Source organism: Hemicordylus capensis, chromosome 6, assembly GCF_027244095.1.
Source record: "Hemicordylus capensis ecotype Gifberg chromosome 6, rHemCap1.1.pri, whole genome shotgun sequence".
Classification (NCBI taxonomy): Eukaryota; Metazoa; Chordata; class Lepidosauria; order Squamata; family Cordylidae; genus Hemicordylus; species Hemicordylus capensis.
In genome coordinates this window covers 60,661,847-60,687,614 of record NC_069662.1, presented here as the reverse complement: position 1 = coordinate 60,687,614, position 25,768 = coordinate 60,661,847, and the positions used below count along the sequence as shown (strand labels likewise).

General features: G+C 42.1%; 1 protein-coding gene across 4 annotated transcripts in view; it reads right to left on the bottom strand.

The window, feature by feature from the left end:
- ANKRD17 (ankyrin repeat domain 17) overlaps positions 1-25,768 on the bottom strand; it is a 161,431-nt gene that overhangs the window by 111,179 nt on the left and 24,484 nt on the right. Inside the window, exon 1 of one of the 4 annotated variants that reach the window (XM_053260478.1) lies at positions 7,913-8,040. The exons of the other annotated variants lie outside the window; for them this stretch is intronic. Coding sequence (XP_053116453.1) covers positions 7,913-7,966 — 54 coding nt within the window. The 5' untranslated portion in view covers positions 7,967-8,040. Of the gene's footprint in view, positions 1-7,912; positions 8,041-25,768 lie in introns of those variants that run through there. 4 annotated transcript variants of the gene reach the window in all.

Genomic DNA, 25,768 nt, shown 5'->3' with positions numbered 1-25,768 from the left:
AGGGCAGTTAACAAATAGAACAGGGTATCAAAATCGACACAAACAATCACCATAAAAACTAACAAGCCAACTGCAAATAATTAAAACTCCAGAAATTAAACTAAATCAAAGAGAAAAATTCCCTCCAATTAACATTATATCAGGCCATCAGGCTGGCAAAAAGTGTTGTTTTCTGTGATCCATTGCAGAACAATACAATGGAAGAGGCCAGGCAGGCCTCACAGAGGGAAAAGCTCCATAATCTGGGTGCAACCACAAAGGAGGTCCTATCCCAGGTCTAAGCCATCTTATTAGGACTGAACTTCATTTTATGGTCCTCATCCTGCCCATTATTGATCCATCATATTTATTTCACCTTAAAACTAACCAAGTAGAAATATGCAAAAAATTAACAGCTGTGTTAGACACACAGAATGCAAGCACTTAAACATACACATCTTCATCAACATGAGGAGCCTCCATAGCCTGCTTGTTCCTTAGAAAGATGTTTCACATTTAAGTGAAGATAGTTCACTACTGAAGAAAGCTGTTTGAATACATATGTACATGTAGAACGCAGAATGCCATGGGAGCCAACGTGGTGTAGTGGTTAGAGTGCTGGACTAGAACCAGGGAGACCCGAGTTCAAATCCCCATTCATCCATGAAACTAGCTGGGTGACTCTGGGCCAGTCACTTCTCTCTCAGCCTAACCTACTTCACAGGGTTGTTGTGAAAGAGAAACTCAAGTATGTAGTACACCACTCTGAGCTCCTTGGAGGAAGAGCGGGATATAAATGTAAAATAATAATAATAAATAATGATGATGATGATGATGATGATGAGAAGGAGCCTACCATCTCAAGAACACTGAGCATATATTTCTACAGAATTTGAATACTATGTCCTTTTCTGCATATGCCTTAACAATTCTGGTCATCTTCCTGTTCCAATTTCCCCCTTAAAATTAGGAAATGATAGTAATATTTCAGAACACTAAACAACTCTATATTAAATTATTCTTGCCAGCACAGAATGGCTGTCACATATGCTCAGTATGTAGTGGTTTTATTTCAATTCTCATTCCGTTTTATCTAGATTGTGGATAATTTTGTACTAGACAACACTGCTTGTGACTAAATGCTAGTATATATATATTTAAAAACGATAGGTTTCATACTAGTTAGACCAGGTTGGTTCTCACCTGGGCTGCGATCTGTATACAAAGTAAAAAGTTCTTCATTTTGTATAACACAGACTGTTTTAACTAGTTTCAGGACTTACACACACAATGCCTCACTATGTGTTTTTGCCATTACATCTGAGGCAGGACAGGGTGTCCAAAAGAGATTAAGGAAATATTATGAAACACCCGAATAGAACTTCTCCTCTCTTGCTTACAGGTTTGTTTGTTTTTAATGTTTGAGAACTTTACATTTACACATTGCCCCACTAAAAGTGTTATTCTCCCTATCTAATCACCCACACATTTTAACAAATGCAATCATATTTCAATGGTTAATACACTGGCAGAGGAGCATAGGCTTATAATAGTTACCTATACAGAGTAAGAATCTATTCCAAGTGACCAAGAAGGGAGCTTTTCTAAAATGAAAAAACTGGTTGTGTTTTTCAGGCCATAAATGGGTCACAAATGACTACAGTAAAAGTTGTGGACTTATTTACAAGGCTGAATGAGTATTCCTGCCATTATGTTCTATAAGAACTCCAATACAGTTAAAGAGCATGAAAAATGAAGCACACACAAGCTAGTTTTATTGTATGTACTTCAAAAGCAAATTAACAAATCCCACTATTCATAAAGCATCCATATCTCAAACACAGAGGGTGAGTTCTATCATATGGGACCACCAAGATAATCATTTTTATCACAATCATTTGATTATAATTACTTTAACTTTTTAAAATAGAAAAACTTACTTTCTAGCATGAGCTCCTGCAGCACTGCCTGCTTGCTAGGGAGGAGAATTGGTCTTGAACATGAATTGTCCCCTTTGCTAAACAGCATCTGCATTGGTTTGAATTTTAAAGGGCGGGCTACATGCGAGTGCTGTTAAGTTATTCCCCTTAGGAACTGGGGCCAAAGACTCAGTATAATGTAGCTTCCTATGCTTATTTGTGTAGAGCAAGAGCATCTCTGCATGCTTGCATGCAGAAGGTCCCAGGTTCACTCCCTGGCATCTTTAGGAAGGGCTGGGAAAGACTCTGGTCTGAAACCTTGGAGAGCTGCTGCCAGTCAGCGTAGACAATACTGAGCTAGATGGACCAATGGTCTGACTCGGTATAATGCAGCTTCCTATGCTTATTTGTGTAGATACAGTACAAAGACTCCCCAAATAGAATAACCAGTTCTCTCATGTTTCCTTCTTGTGGTTCTAAAGTTGGGACAGAATGTGTTGTTTTGACTACAAGATTTACAGCTTTTAGTTATGTGCTTCCTCTCTATACAGAATTCTTACATTCCAGGAAAGCAAAGCAGTAAAGACAGGTTTCATCCTTAGCCAAAATACACCCTCAGGAACAACCTCCAATGCAGCATGAGAAGATGCAGCCAGAGGTAGAAAGCACACCAAAGCACTTTGGCACGCATATGGTGATCTTTGAATCTCAGCCTATGAATGCAATCCTAATTACATTTACTTGCAAGCAGAATGTGTATTAAGGCCACATTTGGAGTACCGAGTACAGTTCTGGTCACTATATCTTAAAGAAGACATTGTAGAACTCGAAAAGGTGCAGAAGAGCACAACCAAGATGACCAGGGGCCTGGAGCATCTTCCTTACAGCGCTGTCCCTTGGGGGGTGTGGGACAAAGGGGCCCGCCCCCTGCGTCTGATGTCAGCAGCAGCAGGGGGCATGGCCTCACTCTGAAACGGGGCTGCGTGCCATGCCGGCCAGCACTGCATATGCATCATCATCATCATCATTATTAATAATTCAATTTCTATACCGCCCTTCCAAAAATGGCTCAGGGTGATTTACACAGAGAAACAACAAACGAACAAGATGGATCTCTGCCCCCAAAGGGCTCACAATCTAAAAAGCAACGTCCAATAGACACCAGCAATAGTCACTGGAGGTACTGTGCTGGGGGTAGTCGGATAGGGCCAGTTACTCTCCCCCTGCTAAATAAAGAGAATCACCACGGTAAAAGGTGCCTCTTTGCCCAGTTAGCCAGGTTACCTGCTTAAGGCAGGTAAAGCAGCTCCCAGCCAGGCTGTAGATGTTGCGCTTCTGGTATTTGCTCTGAAACGGAGCAAGTGGCCCCGGTTCAGAGTGGAGCTTCCCCCCTCCCCCAGGCAAACAAACATGGTGGCAGCAGACAGGTGCAACAGCTGCACTGTGCGCTGCCGCCAGGAGCCTAGTGAGTGGACAGGCTGCGAGGCTGCCCGCCGCTCGCTGGCACAGCGGGGCCCTTCTAAATGCGGGGCCTCGGGCTATCACCTCGGTCAGGCCTGCTTCCTTACGAGGCAAGGCTACAGCATCTAAGGCCTTTTAGTTTGAGAAAGAGGCAACCACAGGGAGACATCACAGAGGTGTGTAAAATTATGCATGGAGCAGAGAGAGTGGACAGATAATTTTTTCTACCCCTCTCACAACATTAGAATTAGGGGCCATCCCATGAAACTGAAGGCCAGGAAATTTAGGACCAACAAAAGGAAGTACTTTTTCACACGGTGCATGGGATGTGGTGCTGGCCACTAGCTTGGATGGTTTTAAAAGTGGCTCAGACAAGTTCATGAAGGACAAGTCTATCAATAGCTACTTGTCTGATGGCTATAGGCCACCTTCAGCCTCAGAGGGGCAAGATGCCTCTGAATACCAGTTACAGGGGAGCAACAGCATGTCCTCACTTCTTGCCTATGGGCTTCTCAGAGGCATCTGGTGGACCACTGTGGGAAACAGGATTCTGGACTAGACAGGCCTTGGGCCTGCAGGGCTGTTCTTATGTAGCACTAAAAAAAAAAAGTGGATAAAGCTTCCTAGTACGTTTACACAGAAAAGCAGAAAGAACGAGACAAACCGCACCCTTCAGACCATGAAAGTGAAAATATACAGTGCAAACGCTATATTTGACATCTGAAATGAATCTGTCAATTCAATGCACTTAACTTATTCTTGAAGATAAATGGCACAGAACTCATGGATTTCAAACTCACTTAAGCAGTTACGATCAATCCACAGCCTGAGTCTAGTGAAGCTTCCTGAACATTGTTGTTGAGCCAATGATAATTTCAGCACTTCTTCCATTTATCTATATAACTATTTCACTAAGCCAACCGGAAATGTGTGGGGAAGTGGGGACACATGGGGATGTTTGGCGGGCCCAGGCCCAGTTGCCGGGAAGGGGGGAAAGAAAGGGGGGGCAGAAGCAGGTGGCAGCGAGGAGGGGGAGGTGGCAGCATTGGTGGTGAGAAAAGCGGCTGGGCCTGGCCCGGCCCGGCCCCGGTGAGGAAGCAGCAGTGGGAGGTCCGGGCTGGCTGTGGTAAGGCAGCAGCTGGGCCACCAGGAAGAAGCAGAGGACAGTGGAGGCCAATCAGAGGTGAGATGAGGCAGGCAGCAGAGCCGCGCCCGAGAGGAGCCCGGCTGGCTGCGGTGAGGAACTGGTGGTGGCAGGTTTGGGCTGGCTGTGGTGAGGTGGCAGCTGGGCCACCAGGAAGATGCAAAGGGTGGTGGAGGCCCAGTGGGGGTGAGAGGAGGCGGGCAGTGGAGGCGCGCCCGAGAGGAGCCTGGGTGGGCGTCAGAGCCACACTGCGCCCGGCCAGTGGGGAAGGAAAGCGTGCTAGCAGCACAGACCTGGGCAGAAGGTTGGAGGGAGGACAGGAGACTGGGGCAGAAGGTGAGGGAAGGGGAAACCGCCGGCCCCAAAGAGCGCACAGATGTTCTGTGCAGGGTTGGATAGTTTTTTTAATAAAAGAGGAAATGCCTAACCCACAGTGAAACTAGGATGTGATGGAAGTTCTCTGATCTATTAAGTTTACAGATTTTTGTTCCATCAGTTCATACACTTTTCACTGGGTCTGAGCATCCAAATTTAGTTATGACTAAGCACCACTGAAGTCAATGAGATAAGTTAGTCATGACAAGGTTCTTTAATTTCAACAGAACCGTGGCATAACTAACTTAGTCTGGGTGCTCCCCACTATTTTATCTAAAGCCTGCAATAAGCACAGAAGTACTTAGGTGTGTACCTTACAGCATGGTTCCATGTGTTAATACAATAAAGGATAACACCAGACCCAGATGTGATGTTGCTTAGCCTTTTGAGCTGCTCTGAAAAATGAATAGTCAAACAACATATAAAACTGAAATAATAGATTATGTCTCCCAACAGCCATAAGAACTGGACAGATAGTAATGCTGCAGCTATTATGTCAACCATGATAAAGTTTGGTAGAAACCTCTCTTTCACCCCTTGTTGATGCAATTCTTTAAGGGCTTGTGTGTGTCAACAAGAAATCCTCCCATAAGAGAAAGACGACAGAAGTTAATTAAAAACAATTCATGGTTACTTTCAGCACAGAAGCTACCTGAAATGGCAACCATTCTAAGAAATGGCAATTAGTCAAGTCTGGAAATCATTGTGTATATGACTGCACTTTCTCGAAACTATGGTCCTAGAAGGTTATTATGGAGCCTTGCAAAAAGACTTAGTAGAGGATGGTTGCCCGCCGAATGCTGGTGCCCACAGAATTATCAGGAAGCATACGGAGGGGCTGCACCATTTCAGCAACACCACAACATGTGCCCCATCAGGATACTGTATGAATAAAGTCTTGGGGGATCTACACCCAAGAACTAAGCAGCACCCAATTTAGATTTATAGGCTAACACCATAAATGGAGGTGCCTCCTCTTCGTTACATATAATTAACACAATGAATGTTGCAGAGGCTGGCTAACAAGAATTAAACTTATGAAGAACAAATCCACCAGTGGTTATTAAACTGGAAGTGAATTACAGGGGATAGATTCTTCCCATAATTGCTTTGTCACCTGTGCTTTTCCCATAAGGCATCCAACATGTCAGTAATGTTTTGCACCTGTATGCACTACATCCCCATGGAGGAAGCCATGGCTGGCTTTTGTTGATCTCACTATTCTGTGGATTTCTGCTAGTTGTTTTTATTATACTGTAAAGGTGAAGTGTGCCGTTGAGTTGGTGTTGACTCCTGGAGACCACAGAGCCCTGTGGTTGTCTTTGGTAGAATACAGGAGGGGTTTACCACTGCCATCTCCCACGTAGTATGAGATGAAGCCTTTCAGCATCTTCCTATATATTGCTGCTGCCCAATACTATATTGCTACTGCCCGATACAGGTGTTTCCCATAGTCTGGGAAACATACCAGTGGGGATTCGAACCGGCAACCTCTGGCTTGCTAGTCAAGTTATTTCCTTGCTGCACCATTAGGCGGCTTAAAGTAATCAATAGTTTCCCTGAATTGTATGCTAATGTAATCCCTATATAGTAGTTTATTGTATAGTTATGTGTTAAAAGACAACAGTCTTTGAACAGTGCTTCAACAGTGCTATAAATAATAAAATGTGAGAGATCAATGTAAGAAATAAAGCTATATTTTAGATAATGACAATCCATGAGAATGTTAAGGCAAGAGTGAGTCAAAGAAAATTTAACATATTTGATAAATATATACATTACATTATACATGTAAAATAGGAAATATTTGCATAAAGTATTAGTTTCTCTTCATCCCAAGAAAAGGAATAATGTGCCGAATTACTACTTCTTAAATGAGCATGCAGAATTCAGTTGCTGCTTTGGAAACTATAGATAGCACAACAAAAGTAGAAAAACTTGCCAGTCACAGGACATTTAATATGAAAAAGACAAACTACATACCAGGGAACTTCTAAAAAGTATCACCTGGATCTGAAGGACAGCTAGCCACTGATTTTCCATTATTTGTGTGTGTTTTTGTGTGGGGGGTATGCGTTCTATTTTGTAGATTCAACTCAACAGAAGGTGACCAAAAAAAAGGCAGGTATTTAAGTAACAATTACAGTAGAATCAGTTTGCTCTCTTCAGAACAGAGAGAAGCAGGCATTAGACCGCTACTGCAGTGTCATCTCCAAGTGCGTGCACACACAGACACACGCGCTCTCGCTCTCTCTCGCTCTTTCTCTCTCTCACACACAGACACACACACACACACGAAATGTTCATTGATCATGCAGCACTTTATAATGCGCAGGAGGCCTTTCTCTCATCTGCCATCTCTCCTCCTCCCCCAGCTCAGCATTTATTGTAACAGAGAATATGAACAATCTGCATGCTAGATACAATTGTAGATGTAGTCTGCCCCACTCCATAGCAGCTGTCAAATTAAAGTAATGGCCTGAAAACCAATAATTTCACACTGCATATGAAGACAGGGCACAAACTGCCAAGACAATACTGTTATAGTTCTGTCCTCATTAAATAGAAGAGACGATGTGGCTACATATTTTAGCTAGTAATTATTTTTCTGCTGTAGTCCTCTCTTAACTGAATAAATGTCAATTGAACAATTATGTTCCTTCTGAACACTGAAGTATCAAAGCATATGTTTTCTGCATGCAGAATTTAGCATGTTAGAATGGAGCCTAACAAAATTATCTACTGATCTGCAGCTCCACCTTCTAATGAGTTAAAGGTCACAAGGAAGCGGACAAAACATTAAATCCGAGGGGCCCCCTCCCTTCCTCCCTGCTGTATATCCCACATCCACTATTAATAAAACACTGAAATGGAACAGCGTTCTGTACTCAATTGGTCTAGATGCACTGCAAGTCGATCCTGACACACCGCACACAAGGACTGTGTGACTTAATGCACAGCTTCCCCTTTGAGGTTCTTCATGTGAATTGGTTTTTTGCTTGTACTCTGCAATATATAAAAAAGCAAAGCCTACCTCGAGAATATCTTCTAAAACATAAGCTTCCATTTCAGCTGCTGTCTCCACCATGTTTTATCAAACTGCCATGATTCTTACTGCACTATGATTAGATCACTGCCAGTAGGAACACTCCTCTGTGTCAGCAAGGGAACAGGAAATGGAATGTTCTATTATACTCTTCAAGCAGCTTTACTGCTGGCAAACCAGGAATCTACCAACAGAATAGGGGTGATTCACTGGATATACTTTTTAAAGATACAGCTGCTGGTTTTTGTTTTTTGGAAGCACACAACTGATAAAATAAAAGTAGAGCCCACCTATTTTGCAATATCACTGCTGAAAATGTGTCCTAATCTGAAATTTAAATAAACCCAATAGAAACTTGGATAGCTATTTCTAACTCAATTACAATTTATCTATACCAAAGCACTGAACAATCTCTGTTCTGCAGAAATGCCACTGACCGTACAAACAGCAGAATAGAGCACACTGAAATTTTGCATTTATTAAAGCATTTGTGGCAAATGTCTAAGATTTTGCACATCCATTACAAGTGACAGAACTAAAACTTCTTTTTAGAAAAGTTCTGAAAAGGGTTAGATTTCAGTGGGTTAAATTCCTAACTTCTGACAATTTCTCCTTTATAAGACTTTCACACTTAAACACAAATCGACTCCTTCAACAATCAGAGCTACAGGATAATATAGATATTATCAGGACTGTGTGTATGCCATGCTTTTAAATATCTTCTCTGACAATTAGGATAGCCATTTTACTTGGATGGATCAGGTTCCTCAGTTTCTGGACATTGCACCTGGTGCCTACTTAGTCCGCTAGCTGGCCCTTACTGCCAGCTTTCATTTAAACAACAACAAAGTAAATATGTATCAGATTGTTCTTAGAGCATAACTGTACCTGGAAAATCACATCCTTCTTTTGCCCTTGTTTTTGCCTTGTGAGGATGCCTTGTTAAGGTGATTATACCTCAGGTCTCTAAAAGTTAACCCTCAGGATGCATTCCGTTCCCATTCTCTCTCTTCAATTCATGCAAATACAAATACATGCACATAAACAGTAAAGCACCATGCAGCTCACACCTTCAAAGTGCAGCTCATATAGTACATTTTGAACTGTTGATAACATACTGTATTGTTTACAAGACACTGCTGTTCTTGTAGTATTTCTCCAACCAAAAGAATAATTGCCCTCTTGGGTTTTAAAGCAGTGGAGGACAGACTATTGCAGGGTTACTGAACAGTCAGACTTTCAACAGTATAAAACAGCAGAGGAAGTGGAGCTTGCAAAATGACCAAGAGCAGAAGTGTTATGAGCACGTCCCTATTTTCATCTGGAAAATGTAGAAGAGCATATCAGAATCAGAGATAAGAAAGTCACAGAGAAATGGCACGCCTGACAACATTTTTTTTTAAAGTCCTCCAACTCTATATAAACAAGGACTAAAGGTAAAGAGCCAGCGTGGTGTAGTGGTTAAGAGTGCTGGATTAGGACCGGGGAGACCCGAGTTCAAATCCCCATTCAGCCATGAAACTAGCTGGGTGACTGAGCAGGATATAAATGTAAAAATAACTAACTAACTAAATAAATAAATAATAAAGTGTGCCATCAAGTCGATTTCGACTCCTGGCAACCACAGAGCCCTGTAGTTGTCTTCGGTAGAATACAGGAGGGGTTCACCATTGCCTCCTCCCACACAGTATGAGATGATGCCTTTCAGCATCTTCCTATATTATATTATTATTATTATTATTATTATATAGCTACTGCCCAATATCGTAACAGCAGGAATTTGAACTGGCAACTTTCTGCTTGTTAGTCAAGCATTTCCCCACTGTGCCACTTAAGGTGGCTCTTAAACAAGGACTACCATACTTAAATTTATTTATTTATTTGTTTATTAAATGTATATACTGCCCAATATCGAAATATCGAGGCACTGTATAGAATTAAAACATAATATAAAATATAAAACATTTAAAATTCATAAAAAGATAAAAATCATAATAGATTTTAAAAACATATTAAAATTCAAAAATTTGGGTTATTCCTTAATAGGAAGAACAGATTTTGGAGGATACTTCAAGCTTATGCAAGTGAAGGTTAGACCGTAACCCTATGCACACTTACTTGGGAGAAAACCCTACTGATCTCAATTAAGACTTACTCCGAGTAAACATATACAAGACTGTACTGTCAACCTTCTCCCTAAAAATGCACAAGACTGAAAGTGCAATCTTCTCACTTTTAGTTTTCATATAGTCCTTGATGGTTGTTACACACTGCTATTTTAAATTGCCACAAGGCCATCTTACGACAAAAAAAGACAGAAATGTTATAACAAATACATGCATGTTACATGCTAAAGTGTGCACAAAACAAACCAATGACCAATTTCCTTGCTGCAAAGCAGAATTGGAAAGGAATTATTTGGAGTACAAAAGCAGTGAAGCTTAACCCTTCCCCTAGCTCACCATGTTATTTACTTAATTCAAAAGTGATTTGCACAATAAACAAATTGGATTGCACAGATCTGGGGAACTGAAATATGGCAACCATACACACAATTCAAATTAAAAAATTAATTCTTTGACTTATATACATTGTGCCAATAGAATGTTAATCTTTCTTACTTGGCATTATTTTGTGCATGAACTACAGTATTTAAGATTTCCTTGCAGGTGATGGTGTCACTGGGAGTTGGGTGAAGGAGAGAGAGAAAAGGTTGTGGTGGTTCAGGTGAAACAGAGCCAGGTGTCTTGCTTAGGGATAGGGAACATGATGTGGATGCAACCTTCAGGAGGAGCTGGAACGTAAAAAGTCCTCAAGCACAAGATGGGGGGGAAATATGTGGGGTAAGTGGAAGAATCCTCAAGAAACCCTGATGTGGAGAAGAAACTGCAAGGCACAAGAGCAGATCGTCTTGGGGTGGAGAAGAGAAGACAATAAAGACCCCTCTAAATTGGGAGCTCGGTAGCTATTATGTCTTCAAAGGAGAGTTAATAACAACATTTTTAAAAACCCAATCCAGACTTCACATATACACTGATGGGGTCTGAGTTGTCAGTGGACGGAGATCTTGGGGTAGTAATGGACAGCTCATTGAAAGTGTTGACTTGGTGAGTGGCAGCTTTGAAAATGGCAAATTATATGTCAGGGATCATTAGGAAGGGGATTGAAAATAAGAATGGTAATAATCAGTGTAACAGGATGTTGTTCACTACAATTCCCAGCATCCCCAGGTGCAATGGCCTTTGCTAGGGATTCTGGGAGTTGTAGTCAACAACATCTGGGAATTCCTGTTAGAGGGAACACTGATGCTAATATTAGAATGCCCTTATACAAATTTATGGTGCGACCACATACGGAGTAATGGTCACCGTATCTTAAAGAGGCCATTGTAAAACTGGAAAAGGTGCAGAAGAGGATAACCAAGATGATAAGGGGTCTGGAGCACCTTCCTTATCAGCATCTGAGGCTTTTTAGTTTGGAAAAGAGATGACAAAGGAGACATGACAGAGCTGTATACAATTATGCATGGAGTAGAGAGAGTGGACAGAAAGAAATTTTTCTCCCTCTCTCACAACACTAGAATTCCAGGGTCATCCCATGAAACTGATGGCCAGGAAATGTAGGACCAACAAAAAGGTCCTACATTTTCACACCAACAAAAAGATCCTACATTTTCACACAGAACACAATCATTTTCACTCAGAGCATAATTAATCAATGGAATTCTCTGTTACCGGATGTAGTGATGACCACTAGCTTGGATGCCTTTAAAAGGGGTTTAGACAAATTCATGGAGAACAGGTCTATCAATGGCTACTATTGGCTGTAGGCCACCTCTTGCCAATATGTCATGTCTCGACTCTTGCCAATAAAAAATATAGTTGGTACACCGAGTTTTCTTAACTTATTTTAATGGTAACTAACTAGAGTAGTGGCCTTAAAGAACCTTTTGAAAGAAACATGACTTAACATATACTTAATATAGTTTTAGTTGAATGTTATTGTTTCAATTTTAAATTTTATTTATGTTTTAAATGTTTACTCTTTGGGGATATTTTATTTTAAACTGCCTAGAGACTTTGTATATAAATATGTTAAATAAATAATAAGTATATAAAATAGGTTAAATAAAATTTGATGCATGAGACTGTAACAACATTCAGTCATTTTATAATACATTGTTTTCTACTAAGGGGTCGATCATAGTGTGTCATAATCCAGGTCACTTGAATCCTGGGTTTTGTAACACGTGTAAAGGGGCTATTTGGATGAACACCTCTCATATGTGTTTAGAGGACATGCCAAGAATGTATCAGCACATCCACCAGTGATGTCGGGGTGTGCATATTCTTGCCAAAGCTCTGATGCTATCACATCTGGTGCCCACTGTTAATCTGAGCTGGCCCGGGAATGTCCTTTTCTCGGTGCAGTCCAAGTAGCAGCTCCTAGATACAGCGAGATTTCAAAGAAGAACTCCAGAACATGTAGCTAAATGCTCTGATCTGCTAGATTGATTTGCAGTTGATCACAATTGGTTCAACTTTTATTCTGGATCTGACATTTTGTTTCCTTCTTCATCAAAGCACTATGTTTTCATTACTATTCAGTTCCACCAATCAAGGTTGATCCCTGTATTTTGCAGAGGATCAGGCCCGGGGCTATTTTATTCTTTACAATTTTGTGTTATATAAATTTTCCATGTTTGCTCTGGTTTTGTTATGGTTTTATCATCTTGTTCTTAGACGCTTTTCTCAGGATTCAAAGCCAGATATACATTTATCTGCTGAACCAGCTTTCATTCAATATGAAAGCTTTGTTTTTTATCCAAGAAACTGAGTCTTAGGATACAAATTATGGACAGGGCAACATAGTTTGCTTGCCTTCAAAAGAGAGTTGGTTAGGAGACTCTTTTATGCAGACACGCAAAGGCCTCAACTACCCAGGAAAGAGGTGGTTACCAGCTTTGAAAAGCAGTTTTCTTGTTTCTACTTATGCCAGAGCAGCCTTACTGGATCAGACTGAAGTTCCACCTAGACTAGCATCCAGTTTCCAACAGTGACCAGCCAAATATGTCTTGGGAAACCCATAAGGAGAGGCTAAAGGCAACAGCCTTCTTCCCCTGTTATTTGCCCTACAGCATTTGGTATTGTTTCTGAACCTGGAGGTCCCATTTGGCTATGACAACCATTCACCATTGACAGACTATCATCTATTACATATGTTTATATCACTTATAATGATGCAGTTATAGCACTTGCAGTATTGCTTCACTAGTCTAGCAGCAACACAGGTTGCCAGTAGCATCTCCCACTTAATGGTTAGTCACATCCTTGCCCTTATAGTGTTTACAGTTAACATCCCTTGGAGCATCATAGTTCCACAGAACAGAATACAATAGTAAATTCATACTGGAAAACTCAGTCTATAGTATATTCATTACAGTATACCTCAGCTCCATAAAAATAAACTCTGCATTATTTTCTGAAGTTTTTGTTTTTACTACTACTACTACAACATTTATATCCCACTCATCCTACAAGAAGCCCAGAGTGGTGTCCACAGTTATGATTCTCCTCATAACAACCATGTGAGGTAGGTTAGGCTGAGAGATGTGTGACTGGCCCAGAGTCACCCTGTGAGTTTCATGGCTGAACAGGGATTTGAACGTGGGTCGCCCTGCTCCTAGTCTAACACTCTAACCATTATACCACACTGCCTCTTTCTGGAGCCTTATCTGGAACCTTAGTGGAATTATTTATTTATTCACCTTTTTTTCTAAGCACTTCCTTGCTTAACACCACCAGTAAGTTTGTTTTATTTTGTTTAGGCCCAGACCAAACATAACCAGCCTATAGAATTTGCTGCCACAAGAAGCAGTGATAATCGTTACTTACACAGCTAAAAAAAAAATTAGGATTAGACAAATACATGGAGGACATATCTATCAAAAGCTATCTGGAACTTACTGATTCAGAGGTAGTATGCCACTGAATGCAAGTTGCTGGGGAGCAAAAGTAGAAGAGGGATATTGTCTTCATCCAAAGAGGAAGTGCAAAAAATGTAAAGAGCAAGGATCATAAATCCAATAGTAATAAATACTTAAAGCACACAACTCTACAAACCCCCACCCCTCACACAAAGGCAATGTATGTATAGAATACTTTATCAAGATGTTGAAGCTGAATTTTATATTGACGTGATGCAACAAGCCTCAAGAGCAACATCCACAAATGCCGACTAAGAATGCTTAAACATACATAAATGAATAATACAGAATAACTACAATAATGACTGCCAAGATATACTAAGATGCTGGTAAACCCTGAAGCCCCCCCAAAACGCGATGACTGAAGATGGCAATAGACAGTAATAAAGAGTGCTAAAGATATCTGGTAATCATCCTGTTTCAATAAACACCTCTTCATCACATACCACATTTTAAACAAATAATTTAACCATAATCCAGGTTTCGCGGACGAACCCACAATTCACTCAGGTTCATAACACAATATCATCTTATTACTATGGGGAACCCATTTATTCTTTTGCCATCTAATCTGGGGCATAACTCTAATTGGGTGGACATGTTCCAAAAGACACAGGTCACCCACAGTCACCCTAAGAGGAGTCACTCACCTGTTGCTTGCTCCCTCCCTCCCTCCCTCCCTCTTCCCCCGCTCTTCTTGCTGCCCTGTTCTTGCCGCTGCTGGTAGCCCCATTCACCACCCTGCTTGCAGCCAGCCCCACTCTCGCCAGTCCTGTCCTCACCACTGTTGGTGCCACCCTCATTGAGGCAGGAGGAAGACAGCAGCAGGACAGCACCGCTGTGGGGGGCAGATGAAGGGGAGCTTTGCTACAAAAATAAAGTGCAACAAATTTCCATGGCAGAAAAAGAATCTGATTGGGAGACTAATGTTATCGAACACAGTCTCCCTCTGACCTTGTTTTGCCACTGCATCTAATTATAATTGAGAGGATGTGTTTTTTTTTTTTTTTAAACAGCTAGTGGTCTGGCTTAGCTGTCACATGTAACTTCAATTTATTTCATGTAACCTAGGTTGGTTTTATCACCTGAACTCCTACTATAGCATTAACCATTATTTATGGCCATCTAACCAAGATCCAGACCCTAGTTTGAAGTTGGCTTGTATACCTAGATTTCGCCTAACCTAAGTTAGGGGTTATGTCCGAATGCACAAATTGGAGTTTGTGTTTTCGACTCCTCCCTCCAAGAGCTGCTGTTCACTGAGGCACTAGCCCAGACCAGCCAGAGAGCAGAGCCACTCTAGGCTACAAGCATTTCTCACTGGTGCTAGACTAGGGGAAGTCACAAAACCTCCTTTAATCTACCTAGCAACTCATATTGTTGCATATCTTTGCCTAGAAACGACGTTACTGACAGAACTCACCCTTCCTTTTAAATAAAGAGACTTGTAGCAGAAAGTTAAAGACCACTCTGCCCTCCCACTATTCTTATTCCCCTTCCAAATAGAGTTGAAGTCCATGAGCAGCCTGTCCCAAAAATGGAATGAATATTTCAGGCTGTACTGAAATCTATTCCCCAACTTAATCTTACTCTCAATTTCAGTTTTTATTCCATTCTTTATCAATGAGCACTCCACTTTTCCCCCCTTGCTGGTTAGCCCAGGGGAGACCTATGCAGGGGAAGTAGGGAGATGTTTATGCCTTCTCTGCAATATCACCACTGAAAAAGGACAAAGAACAGACAGAACCAGCATTCATGAACAAGGGCTCAGCATGTTCACAGGCTCATCATGAAGCTCCACTCTCCAAACTTCACTTCCCTGTGCCCTTCCACAGCACAAACACTTCAGGGTAGTATTTTCCAAGCATCTGCCCCCCACCTCTTTCCCTGGTGATGTTGCATCCAGAAGAGCTTTCCCTACATCTCCCCTTTCAAGTTTGCAGCTCACACTTCTCTGTGTGTCCTGTTAGGCTGTCTCTCCATTGCTCAGGTATGCAATTACTGTCAGGTTGCCTTACTCCAACTTTCTGACAGTGCTCTGCTTTGTCTGTCTGCTCCTGCAAGTTAAACAAAGATCACTTATTCACAGCTAATTCTGTCCTTCCATTACTTCACACCACCTTCTGTCTCCTTTCCATATCTTTAAGCTTCTCCAATAAGCATTAATATATTGCTTTCTACTAGTCCAGGAGTTGGTAGGGAATGGTTAAAGGTGCTTGCTGTGAGACTACAGCTGGGGGATGGAAGGAGTGGTGTTTGAACAGTTCTTTTGCCTTCTGCAGGGAGCCAACAGCAGCCTGAGAATTCTAAAAGCAGGCAGAAAGAGCGAAGGGTGCTCGCTCCAGAGAAGCCCACCCTCTTTGCAATCAGGACCAGTGATTGGGAAATGGGTGACAGGGCAAAGGCCTGCCAGTAGCAGGGCAAAATAAAGCATTTTGGGATTGCATTCAGGCCCTTCATGGCAAGGCAAGACAGAGGGAACAGGTTACTTACAAAGCATGGTTAACAGAAAGTAGCTGAGACTAGTCTGCAGTGCGATTCTCAGTGTTTATTTCACAAAGTTAAACTGCACCAAGGTTGCACATGATGTCAAACAGCCCAGCCAGTGTTCTACAAAAACTCATGTTAAAAACCCACCTTAAGTTCTTTGATGTCTGGAGCACCACAGATACTCCAAAGTCATATTAAACACAGCTATCTTCACTGAATATGTGTTAGTGCCTTTTGACTGTCACAACTATAGTGATTAATTATATATTAACCATTTATGCAAGCTGCTATGGTGAAGCACCGTTAGTCCACATTTGCTGAGATTGCACTCAAGATTTGTGTTTTGTATAAAAACTTGTGTCTATATAACACTGAGTTCCTACTTTTTATATAACCACCTTGGAATTGTTTTAATGAAAGGCAGTATATAAATGTAACAATAAATAAATAAATAAATAAGTGTTTTATATAACACTATCATAGTTTGACATTTACAATAATTCTATAAGCATTTATTTTATTAAAATAAATATGTATACACAATTTTTATAAAGGAATACAAAGACCACAACATAAGCATAGTAGGACAGACAAAGTCAGTAGAATAATACAATGGGACTTGATTTAAAACTCAGTCATGTTACACTAACCAACGGTACTACATTAACATCGTATCTAATGAAGTGATATGCATTTTCAGGAAGACAACTAATGGCAGATTATTTACAATCGAGATTAATGGACACGATTCATTTATAAGAGTCCAAATCATTTTGCTTATTAGAGGCATGAACTTGTTCTGTTAATTTTCTGATCAATGGCAAGGAGCATAAGCTGTTAATATTATTATTTTAACATGAGGGAATCTTGGCTTTTCCATTTCCGTGCTATTTCTTAATCTTGCTGCCAGCAAAAGACAAAGTTTCTGTGCAGACCTGAAGAGTTTGTAAAATAATATTTAACAATGCCAATTTGTTACAAAACTACATGCAATTGTGTTAATTTCATCAAACCTGTTTCTAGAACTCAGTGATATCAGTACATCATCATCACTTATGGGGGAAAAATGCTCTAATGCTTCCAGAGCATCTCCAACATTTTGGAGAAAGATTATAAATATGATCAAGTTGTAATGGATATGGGTACCAATGATGGATTTAGCTGTATTGAATTCTTATTCTTGCTGAGATAGTTTTCAATGGCTGTTTCTTCCACAACCTTTGCCAACTCTGCAGTGAGATCATTTCTCCCAAATCCGCTTCCCATGCTACTTTTAGTCTTTCCATGTTCCCTTTGGAACAGTTTGTTGGCATATTGTAGATATTTGAGAACATCTTTTAGTTGTACCACTCTGAATCACTAATGACTCAAACTCAGGATGGAAGCCTTGCCCATTACTGTGGGGGGTGGGAGAGAGACAGGAATGTTGCATCTGAAAAAAACTTGAATTATGTCTGATTTTAGGAAGCTTTGCAAAAGCTCCTCATAACACAGAAGAACTGAGCCCTAAATACATCACATGTTCTATTATGTGGCCTGGGATTCCCAAGTTACACACAGATATTTCTACTGACCACAAGATTATATACTGATTACTTTTATGAAACAATTCTACAAAAAAAAAAAAACCAGTATAAGGGAGGTAGGTGTGTGTGTGTGTGTGTGTGTGTGTGTGTGTGTGTGTGTGTATGTAACTGGGCAGTTTCAAAGCTGTAAGATTATCCAGTGATTATCCCTTGTGGGTGGGAGTGTAGGTCTATAACTTTATATGAAAAAGAGTATGAGTGTGTCATATACACAGGAATATCGCTATGTAAACAGAGAGGTGAAATAAAACCAAAATGCACAAAATAATCCAAACCAGGTTTGGAATTCATCTGACTAGGTCTGCAAGTTAACTCAAAATAAAAGCTAACATTCTCACAACTGCAATTAGTTTTTGCATCACTTCCAGCAAACACACAAAATGGTATCATTTCTCTTGTTGAGATGGTGAGGTTTGGCATTGTTATAAAATGCAACACTGGAACTTACCAGGTAATTACACTCTGTTCCACTATTAAGAATGAATCTATCTAGGGGTTGCGCCCACTACTCACGCTGAAAGAGGGCCAATAAAAAAAACATTCCCCTGCTAACTTGGCAAAGAGGCAGCTTTCAACATGGTGATTCTCTATTTAGCAGGGGGAGAGTAACTGACCCTATCCACCCCCAGCACAGGACCTCCAGTGACTGTTGCTGGTGTCTGTCTTATGTTTCTTTTTAGATTTTGAGCCCTTTGGGGACAGGGATCCATCTTATTTGTTTGTTTGTTACTTCTCTGTGCAAACCGCCCTGAGCCATTTTTGGAAGGATGGTATAGAAATCGAAATCAAATAACTAAACATCCAATGCCCTCATATGGGGAAGGAGCTTTCCTTTTGGAGCTTTCCTTTTCCAAGTTACAGGGGGAAAAGTTAATGGTATTATATAACCAAACAACAACAACCAACAAAATATGACAAACATTTTAAAAAAACATCCCGGGGGGGGGGGGGCAGTGGAGAACTACAGAGTATGTTAGCACTGCAGAAGAACCTGGGATGGAGGCCACTCAACAGAAAAGTAGTGGGGGAAAGAGCTGTACATGACAAAAGACCCAAAAGGCAGATTGGATACACACTGTTAAGAATGAATCTGTCAGGTAAGTTCTGACGTTAGTGCAGTCCAGAAGTACATCCAACTATTTGAACAGTCCCATTGCCCTAGGAACATAGAAAGCTGCCTTATACCATTGGTCCATCTAACTCAGTATTGTTTATACAGATGGGCAGCGTTTTCTCCAATGCTGCAGGCAGGAGTCTCTCTCAGGCTCAGCCCTATCTTGGAGATGCCAGGGAGGGAACCTGGAAGCTTCTAGATGCAAACATGCAGGTGCTCTTCCCAGAGCAGCCCCATCTCCTAAGGGGATCTCTTAAAGTGATCACACAGGTCTCTCGTTCAAATGCAAACCAGGGTGGACCCTTCTTGGCAAAAGGGACAATTCATGCTTGGTACCACAAGACCAGCTCTCTTTCCTAGAGAGGGAGGATTCTTTCTCATGGGCTCAGGTGGAACTACTTGCTGCAGGACCCTCCTTCTGCGTGAGACCTCGGTAGATTTAAAGGAATTCAGTTTGTCATTGCAAACAAATGCCTTGGATGCCTATATAGCCATCCTGCAAGTGTCCACCAGAAGAAACTGAGCAGAGAAGGCCACAGAAGTAGTGGCATCACACATGGAATGTGCCAGGATCCCAGGGGGGATGACTCAAACCAGAACAAGACTGTTCTATGCATGTTCTGACCCACTGGCTAGTGAGATGGCAGATATTTTCTTATCCAGAGAATCCAGATGAAAGCACATGAAGAGGGGACCTGGAAATCCGAAACATCTTCGTAACCAATAAAAATCTATCTGGCACAATCTATAAGCTATAGGTGTGTATAGTATGCCAGATCTTTCCTTGGCACAAACAGGTGTGGGACAAAAGGATAGGAACATGAGCTCCTGCAACCTGTGGAATAATGTGTTGACCTTTGGCATAACTGCAGGGTCGGTTCACATAGTCTGGATATGTGAGACAAAGCTCTTTTTTTGATGGACAGGGCTTCAATTTGTGTGAATCTACTAATAGATAATTATGCAAGTAACAGCCACAAGAAACAAGACTTTCCAGGACAGGAACTGTAGAATGAATGGCTCAAACGGAACTGTTATTGGTGTCTGTAAAACTAATTTTAGGTCCCAGGTGGGAAAACTGAATTGTAGGTGGCTTCAGAAATATTGACCCTGAACTTCTTAACATGCGGATGGGAAGATAAAGAAAGCTTTCCACCAGTTCTTCGGATGGTGGCAAGAACTAAAACCTGACACTTCCGCGTGTTAGGCCAAAACCCCTTGTCCAGACAGTGCTCAAGGAAGAACAGAACCTCGCCGATAGAGGCCAAAAGCAAACTTCATCCTTTCAACAAAAGCTTTCCATGTGGTCTGATAAGCATAAGAAGATAGAAAGCTGCCTTATACCAAGTCAGGCCATTGGTCCATCTAGCTTGTACTGTCTACACTGACTGGCAGCAGCTTCTCCAAGGTTAGAGGCAGGAATCTCTCAGCTCTAGCTGAAAATACCAAAGAGAGAACATGGGACCTTCTGTATGCAAGCATGCAGATGCTCTTCCACTGAGCTTGGCCCATCCCTTAAGGCAGGGTTTCTTAACCTTGGGTCTGCAGATGTTGTTGGGACTACAACTCCCTTCATCCTCAGCCATGGTCTTTTTGGCTGAGGATGACAGGAGTTGCAGTCCAACAACATCTGGGGACCCAAGATTAAGAACCCCTGCCCTAAGGGGAATATCCTACAGTACATGTAGTTTCCCATTCAAATGCAAACTAGGGCAGACTCTGCTTAGCAAAGGGGACAATTCACGATTGCTCCAACAAGACCAGCTCTTCTCCCATAAAATTATGTTGGCAGAATCCTTGCAAGATGCCATCACGGTGTCCAGGACCTTGTCCTCATAGTCCTGCCTACCCAAGGCCTGCCATTCAATATCCAGGATGTCAAATGCAACCAGGTCAGACTAGGATGAAATACAGGACTGCAGGATAGAAGATGTAGGTTGCTCTCCAAGGGAAGAGAGGGTGCTGCTGATAGAAAGCCAAGAACTAAAGTCTATATGGCCACTTTGGACCGACGAGGATTGCTTCTGCTTGACTCTCCCTGATCTTTTGTATGGTTCTTGTTTGTAACATGTTTGATGAGAAGATATACAACAGCATCTGATTAATAATAAATAATAATAATAATAATAATAATAATAATAATTATTATTATTATTATTATTATTATTATTATTACTACATTTATATCCCACTCTTCCTCCAAGGAGCCCAGAGTGGTGTACTACATACTTAGGTTTCTATTTCACAACAACCCTGTGAAGCAGGCTAGCCTGAGAGAGAAGTGACTGGCCTAGAGTCACCCAGCTAGTATCATGGCTGAATGGGGATTTGAACTCGGGTCTCCCCGGTCCTAGTCCAGCACTCTAACCACTACACACACTGGGTCTCCATCATCTGATGCCTCCAGTTTCCTCTCCCTCCTTAGTGGTGTACCAGGAAAGTAAAAGTGAGGAACTTTTGTAGTTTCAGGAGGCAGTCTGTCAAATCTTTCCACTATTTTGCTGAATGCTGTCTGACTGAAGCTCTACTCTATCTGATCTATATTCTGGCAGATCAGTCAATCTGCCTGGATACTGTGCTTCCCTTTACATGCTTTGCAGCCAGTTACAAGAGATGCTACTCAGTCCAGGAGAAGAGATAGGACTCTTCTGATTTCATGGCTCTTTGATGACCGACGTGGGTCTTTGTGATAGCGTTGTCTGTTTGCACCAGATCACGACAGAGATGCAGGGTGGGCTGGAATTCTAGAGGAGCCAGTATGATCACCCAGAGCTCCAACCAGATTATATTGTGCAACCTCTCTTCTTTACATTTGCCCTGTGTCACTAGCAGGCCACAGTGAAGCCCCATCCCAAAAGGCTTGCATTCAATGTCAACTGGATTCTGTATTGGCTAAGAAAGGAACCTCCCAACTTCCACCATTGAAGATACCCTTCACTACTCTGGTGACAGGAATTTCCATTTTGTCTTTTGATGCAATCTGGTGCTACTACAAGAACAGAAGCCGCTGTAAAGGGTGAGCATGGAGACAGGCAAACACTGATCCTAGAAGACGAGCCAAAGTCTGCAAGTCTGGCTGTGGAGCCCAACTATAGACATGAAATCACATCATGGCAGATCTTGCCTACATTGTCCCTCCTGGATTTTGTCTGGTACAACATTCTCTCTGCTATGTCTATGACTCCCTAGAAGTTGAACCTTCAGTGAAGGGATCAGAGAGTTCTTGACGACAATGAAGCCATGCTCCAAGAGGAATCACAGAGTCATCTGAAGATCTTTGGCTGTGGTTCACAGAGTGGATCAGCATATCATCAAGGTAAGGAAAGAAGTGCATCCCCCTGGCCCTCAAGTACACCACAAAACACCACAAATGTACCATCAACATGGTGAACACCCTGGGTTCAGATTTATTTATTTAATTATTTAATTTTCATTTGTTTTATATTTATATTCCACTCTTCCTCCAAGGAGCCCAGAGAAGTGTACATAGTTACGTTTCTCCTCACAACAACCCTGTGAAGTCGGTTAGGCTGAGAGAGAAGTAACTGGCCCAAAGTCACCCAGCAAGTACCATGGCTAAACAGGGATTTGAACGCGGGACTCCCCAGTCCTAGTCCAGCACTCTAACCACTACACCACACTGGCTCATAGACAGACCAAAAGGAGATAACTCAGTATTGGAAATGCCAGTCCCCATACCAAAACTCAGGTAGGATGTATGGGGACATGGAGGTATTATTATTATTAAAATTTATATACCGTCCCAAACTTCCATCTCTGGGCAGTTTATAAAATAAAAGATTAAAAATAAAAACCATAGAACAATTTAAAACCACAGTTTAGTTAAAAAGCTTGGGTGAAAAAAAATAAGTTTTTAGAGATTTTTTAAAAAGTTGTCAGAGATGGGGAGCGCTTTCCACAATTTTGGAAAAGCAATAGACAAGACTCGTCACTACATAGCCACGAGATAAGCTGGTGGCAACTGCAGATGAATCTCTCCAGATGATATCAATGGGTGGTGGGCTCAGAGCAAAAAAGACATTATCTTAAATACCCAGGGCCAAAGCAAGCAATCAATCAATCTTTATTGTTACAGTCAATCAATCGATCAATCTTAATTGGTACCAGCAAAAGGGCCTAAGCTGTTTAGGGTTTTATAGGTTTTATAACCAACACCTTGTATTTTGGCTGGAAACTTATTTGGAGCCAGTGTAGCTCTTTTAGTAGAGGAGTAATTTGGTCTCTCTGAGATGACCCAGAGACCAACTTGGTAGGTTTGATGTCAAGCCAGTTCGGTTCAATGGTCCGGGGTCAAACCAAACCACCCCCTGTTCAGTCCGACCCCGGACCAAACACCTCCCGTCTGTTCAGGGGTTCACGGACTTCTTTGGAGGGGTTACTTTTTTCCCCTCAGAGGCCAATTGTGCAGGTGCGGCAGCCTCCAAAATGGCTACCACACCAAGGGGGGAGGCCTGAACGGGCTGAAGAGCTGGCCAAACCAGCCGGTTCGGGCTGCATTGAGGCTAGCGGTGGGAGGGGGAACCTCCATGGAGACAGACAGACAGACAGAGCCTGCCATCATCTGCAACAACTCCCCCAGAGGGAATAAGTGACATTTTTAAAAAATAGTTTTTTAAAAAGGTCCGCAAATCCCACCCACCCCAGACCGAACTGGGGGGGGGGATTCCGAGAGGGTGCCGGACCAAATTGGCCTGGTGAGGTTCGATTCCAGTCTGGACTAAAACCGAACCAGGCCAGCTGGTTCCGTGCACATCCCTACAACCTGGCTGCTGCGTTCTGTATCAACTACAGTTTCCAGTCTATGTACAAAGGCAGAGTGCATTGCAATAGTCAAGGCTGGAGGTAACCAGCACATGTACAACTGTTCTGAAAGTTGTTTATCTCAAGAAACAAATTCAGATGGCCTATCAGCCAAAGCTGATAAAAAGCACCTCTAGCCACCGCCTCAACCTGGGACACCAGGGAGAGGATTGGATCCAGAAGCACCCCCAGACTGCAAACCTGTTCCTTCTGGGGAGGTGTGACCCCATCCAGAACCAGCAGATCAAAATGATCTCCCAAGACCTGACCCTGCATAATAAGTACCTCCATCTTATCTGGATTCGGTCTCAGTTTATTATCCCTCATCCAGCCCATCACCACCATCAGGCAGGCATTTAGGGAAGTTATGCCTTATCCTGATTATGCTGACATGGAGACCTAGATTTGGGTGTCATCAGCATACTGATAACACCCTGCACCAAATCTCCTGATGATCTCACTGGAGACAATATGGAGCCCTGGGGGACACCGTATAAAAGCTCAGATTTTGAAGAGCAACAGTCTTCAAGGGACATCATCTGATAGGTAGGAGCAGAACCATGGCAAAGCAGTGCCTCCACCCTCAACTCGTTCAGATGCTCCAGAAGGATACTATGGTAGATAGTATTGGAAGCCACTTAGAGATCCAAAAGGACCTACAGAGTCACACTCCCTCTGTCAATTCCTAATTGGAAATCATCCATCAGTTCGGCCAAGGTATTCTCCACCCCACAGCCCACCCAAAAGCTAGTTTGAAATGGGTCTAGATAATCAGTTTCTTCCAAGACTGACTGGATTTGGGAGGCCACCTCCCTCTCAGTTACCTTGCCCAGCCCTGGAAGGTTGGAGACAAACCTATAGTTGCTTAACTGAGGAATCCACTGCAGGCTTCTTCATAAGAGGTCTAATGATTGCCTCCTTGAGGCAAGGAGGCATCCTGCCCTCCCTCAGAGAAGCATTTATAATCTCTACCAGGCTTTCTACAACAACTCCCGTGCCAAACAGTATAAGCCATGTCAGCCAAGGGTCAAGAGAACAGGTGGTAGGCTGTACCGTTCCAAGGAGCTTGTCACATCCTCGGAATTCACAAACCGAAACTGATCCAGTCTAACTGCATATAAGGAGATGTTTGACACCTCCGCATCAGACACTGCAGTAATTGTGGGGTCTAAGTCTAAGTTGGCCTGAATACAAGAGATTTATCCACAAAGAACTCATTTAAAATGTCACAGCAGGTAACTGATGTTTCCAAATTCTGATTCAAGGGAGGAGGGACATGTACTAGCCCTCTCAACCCTGAACAACTTCACTGGACATGAGTTTGTGGATGCAATATGTGCAGAAAAGTAACACTCCTTTGCCACACATATCACCTAAGCACAGATCTTTAAATGTGCTCTGCAGGATTTGACTTTTTCTCCACTTGCGCTCTGGTTGTCTACCTTGCTGCTTCAGCTCCCGTATTTCTTCTGTGTACCAAGGGGCGAGTTCTGAAGAGGGTTGGAGAAGGCCCTTAGGAGTGATCGTACATCTGTAAGGTTGATGGTGATTACAAAATCCCTCCATGTTCACATTTCCAGAATGGTGCAAAGTGTCTCGATCCTAAACCTGTATGAATTGATTTAAGTGAGTCAGGCTCAGCATGGCCCTCCAGCCCTGCTTCTTATGCCTAAACATCTCTGTGCCCTCCATACCAGTTCTATGGCCTGGAGCATCAGGCAATTCCTTGTTGAATCTCAGGGAGAGAAGATACAGAATGAAGTTAACCAGTGTTCCTCGTTTATATCTACACCTGGGGAAACTGTTGTAGGTGACACCCTAAATGATCCTGTAACCTGCAGTCATTT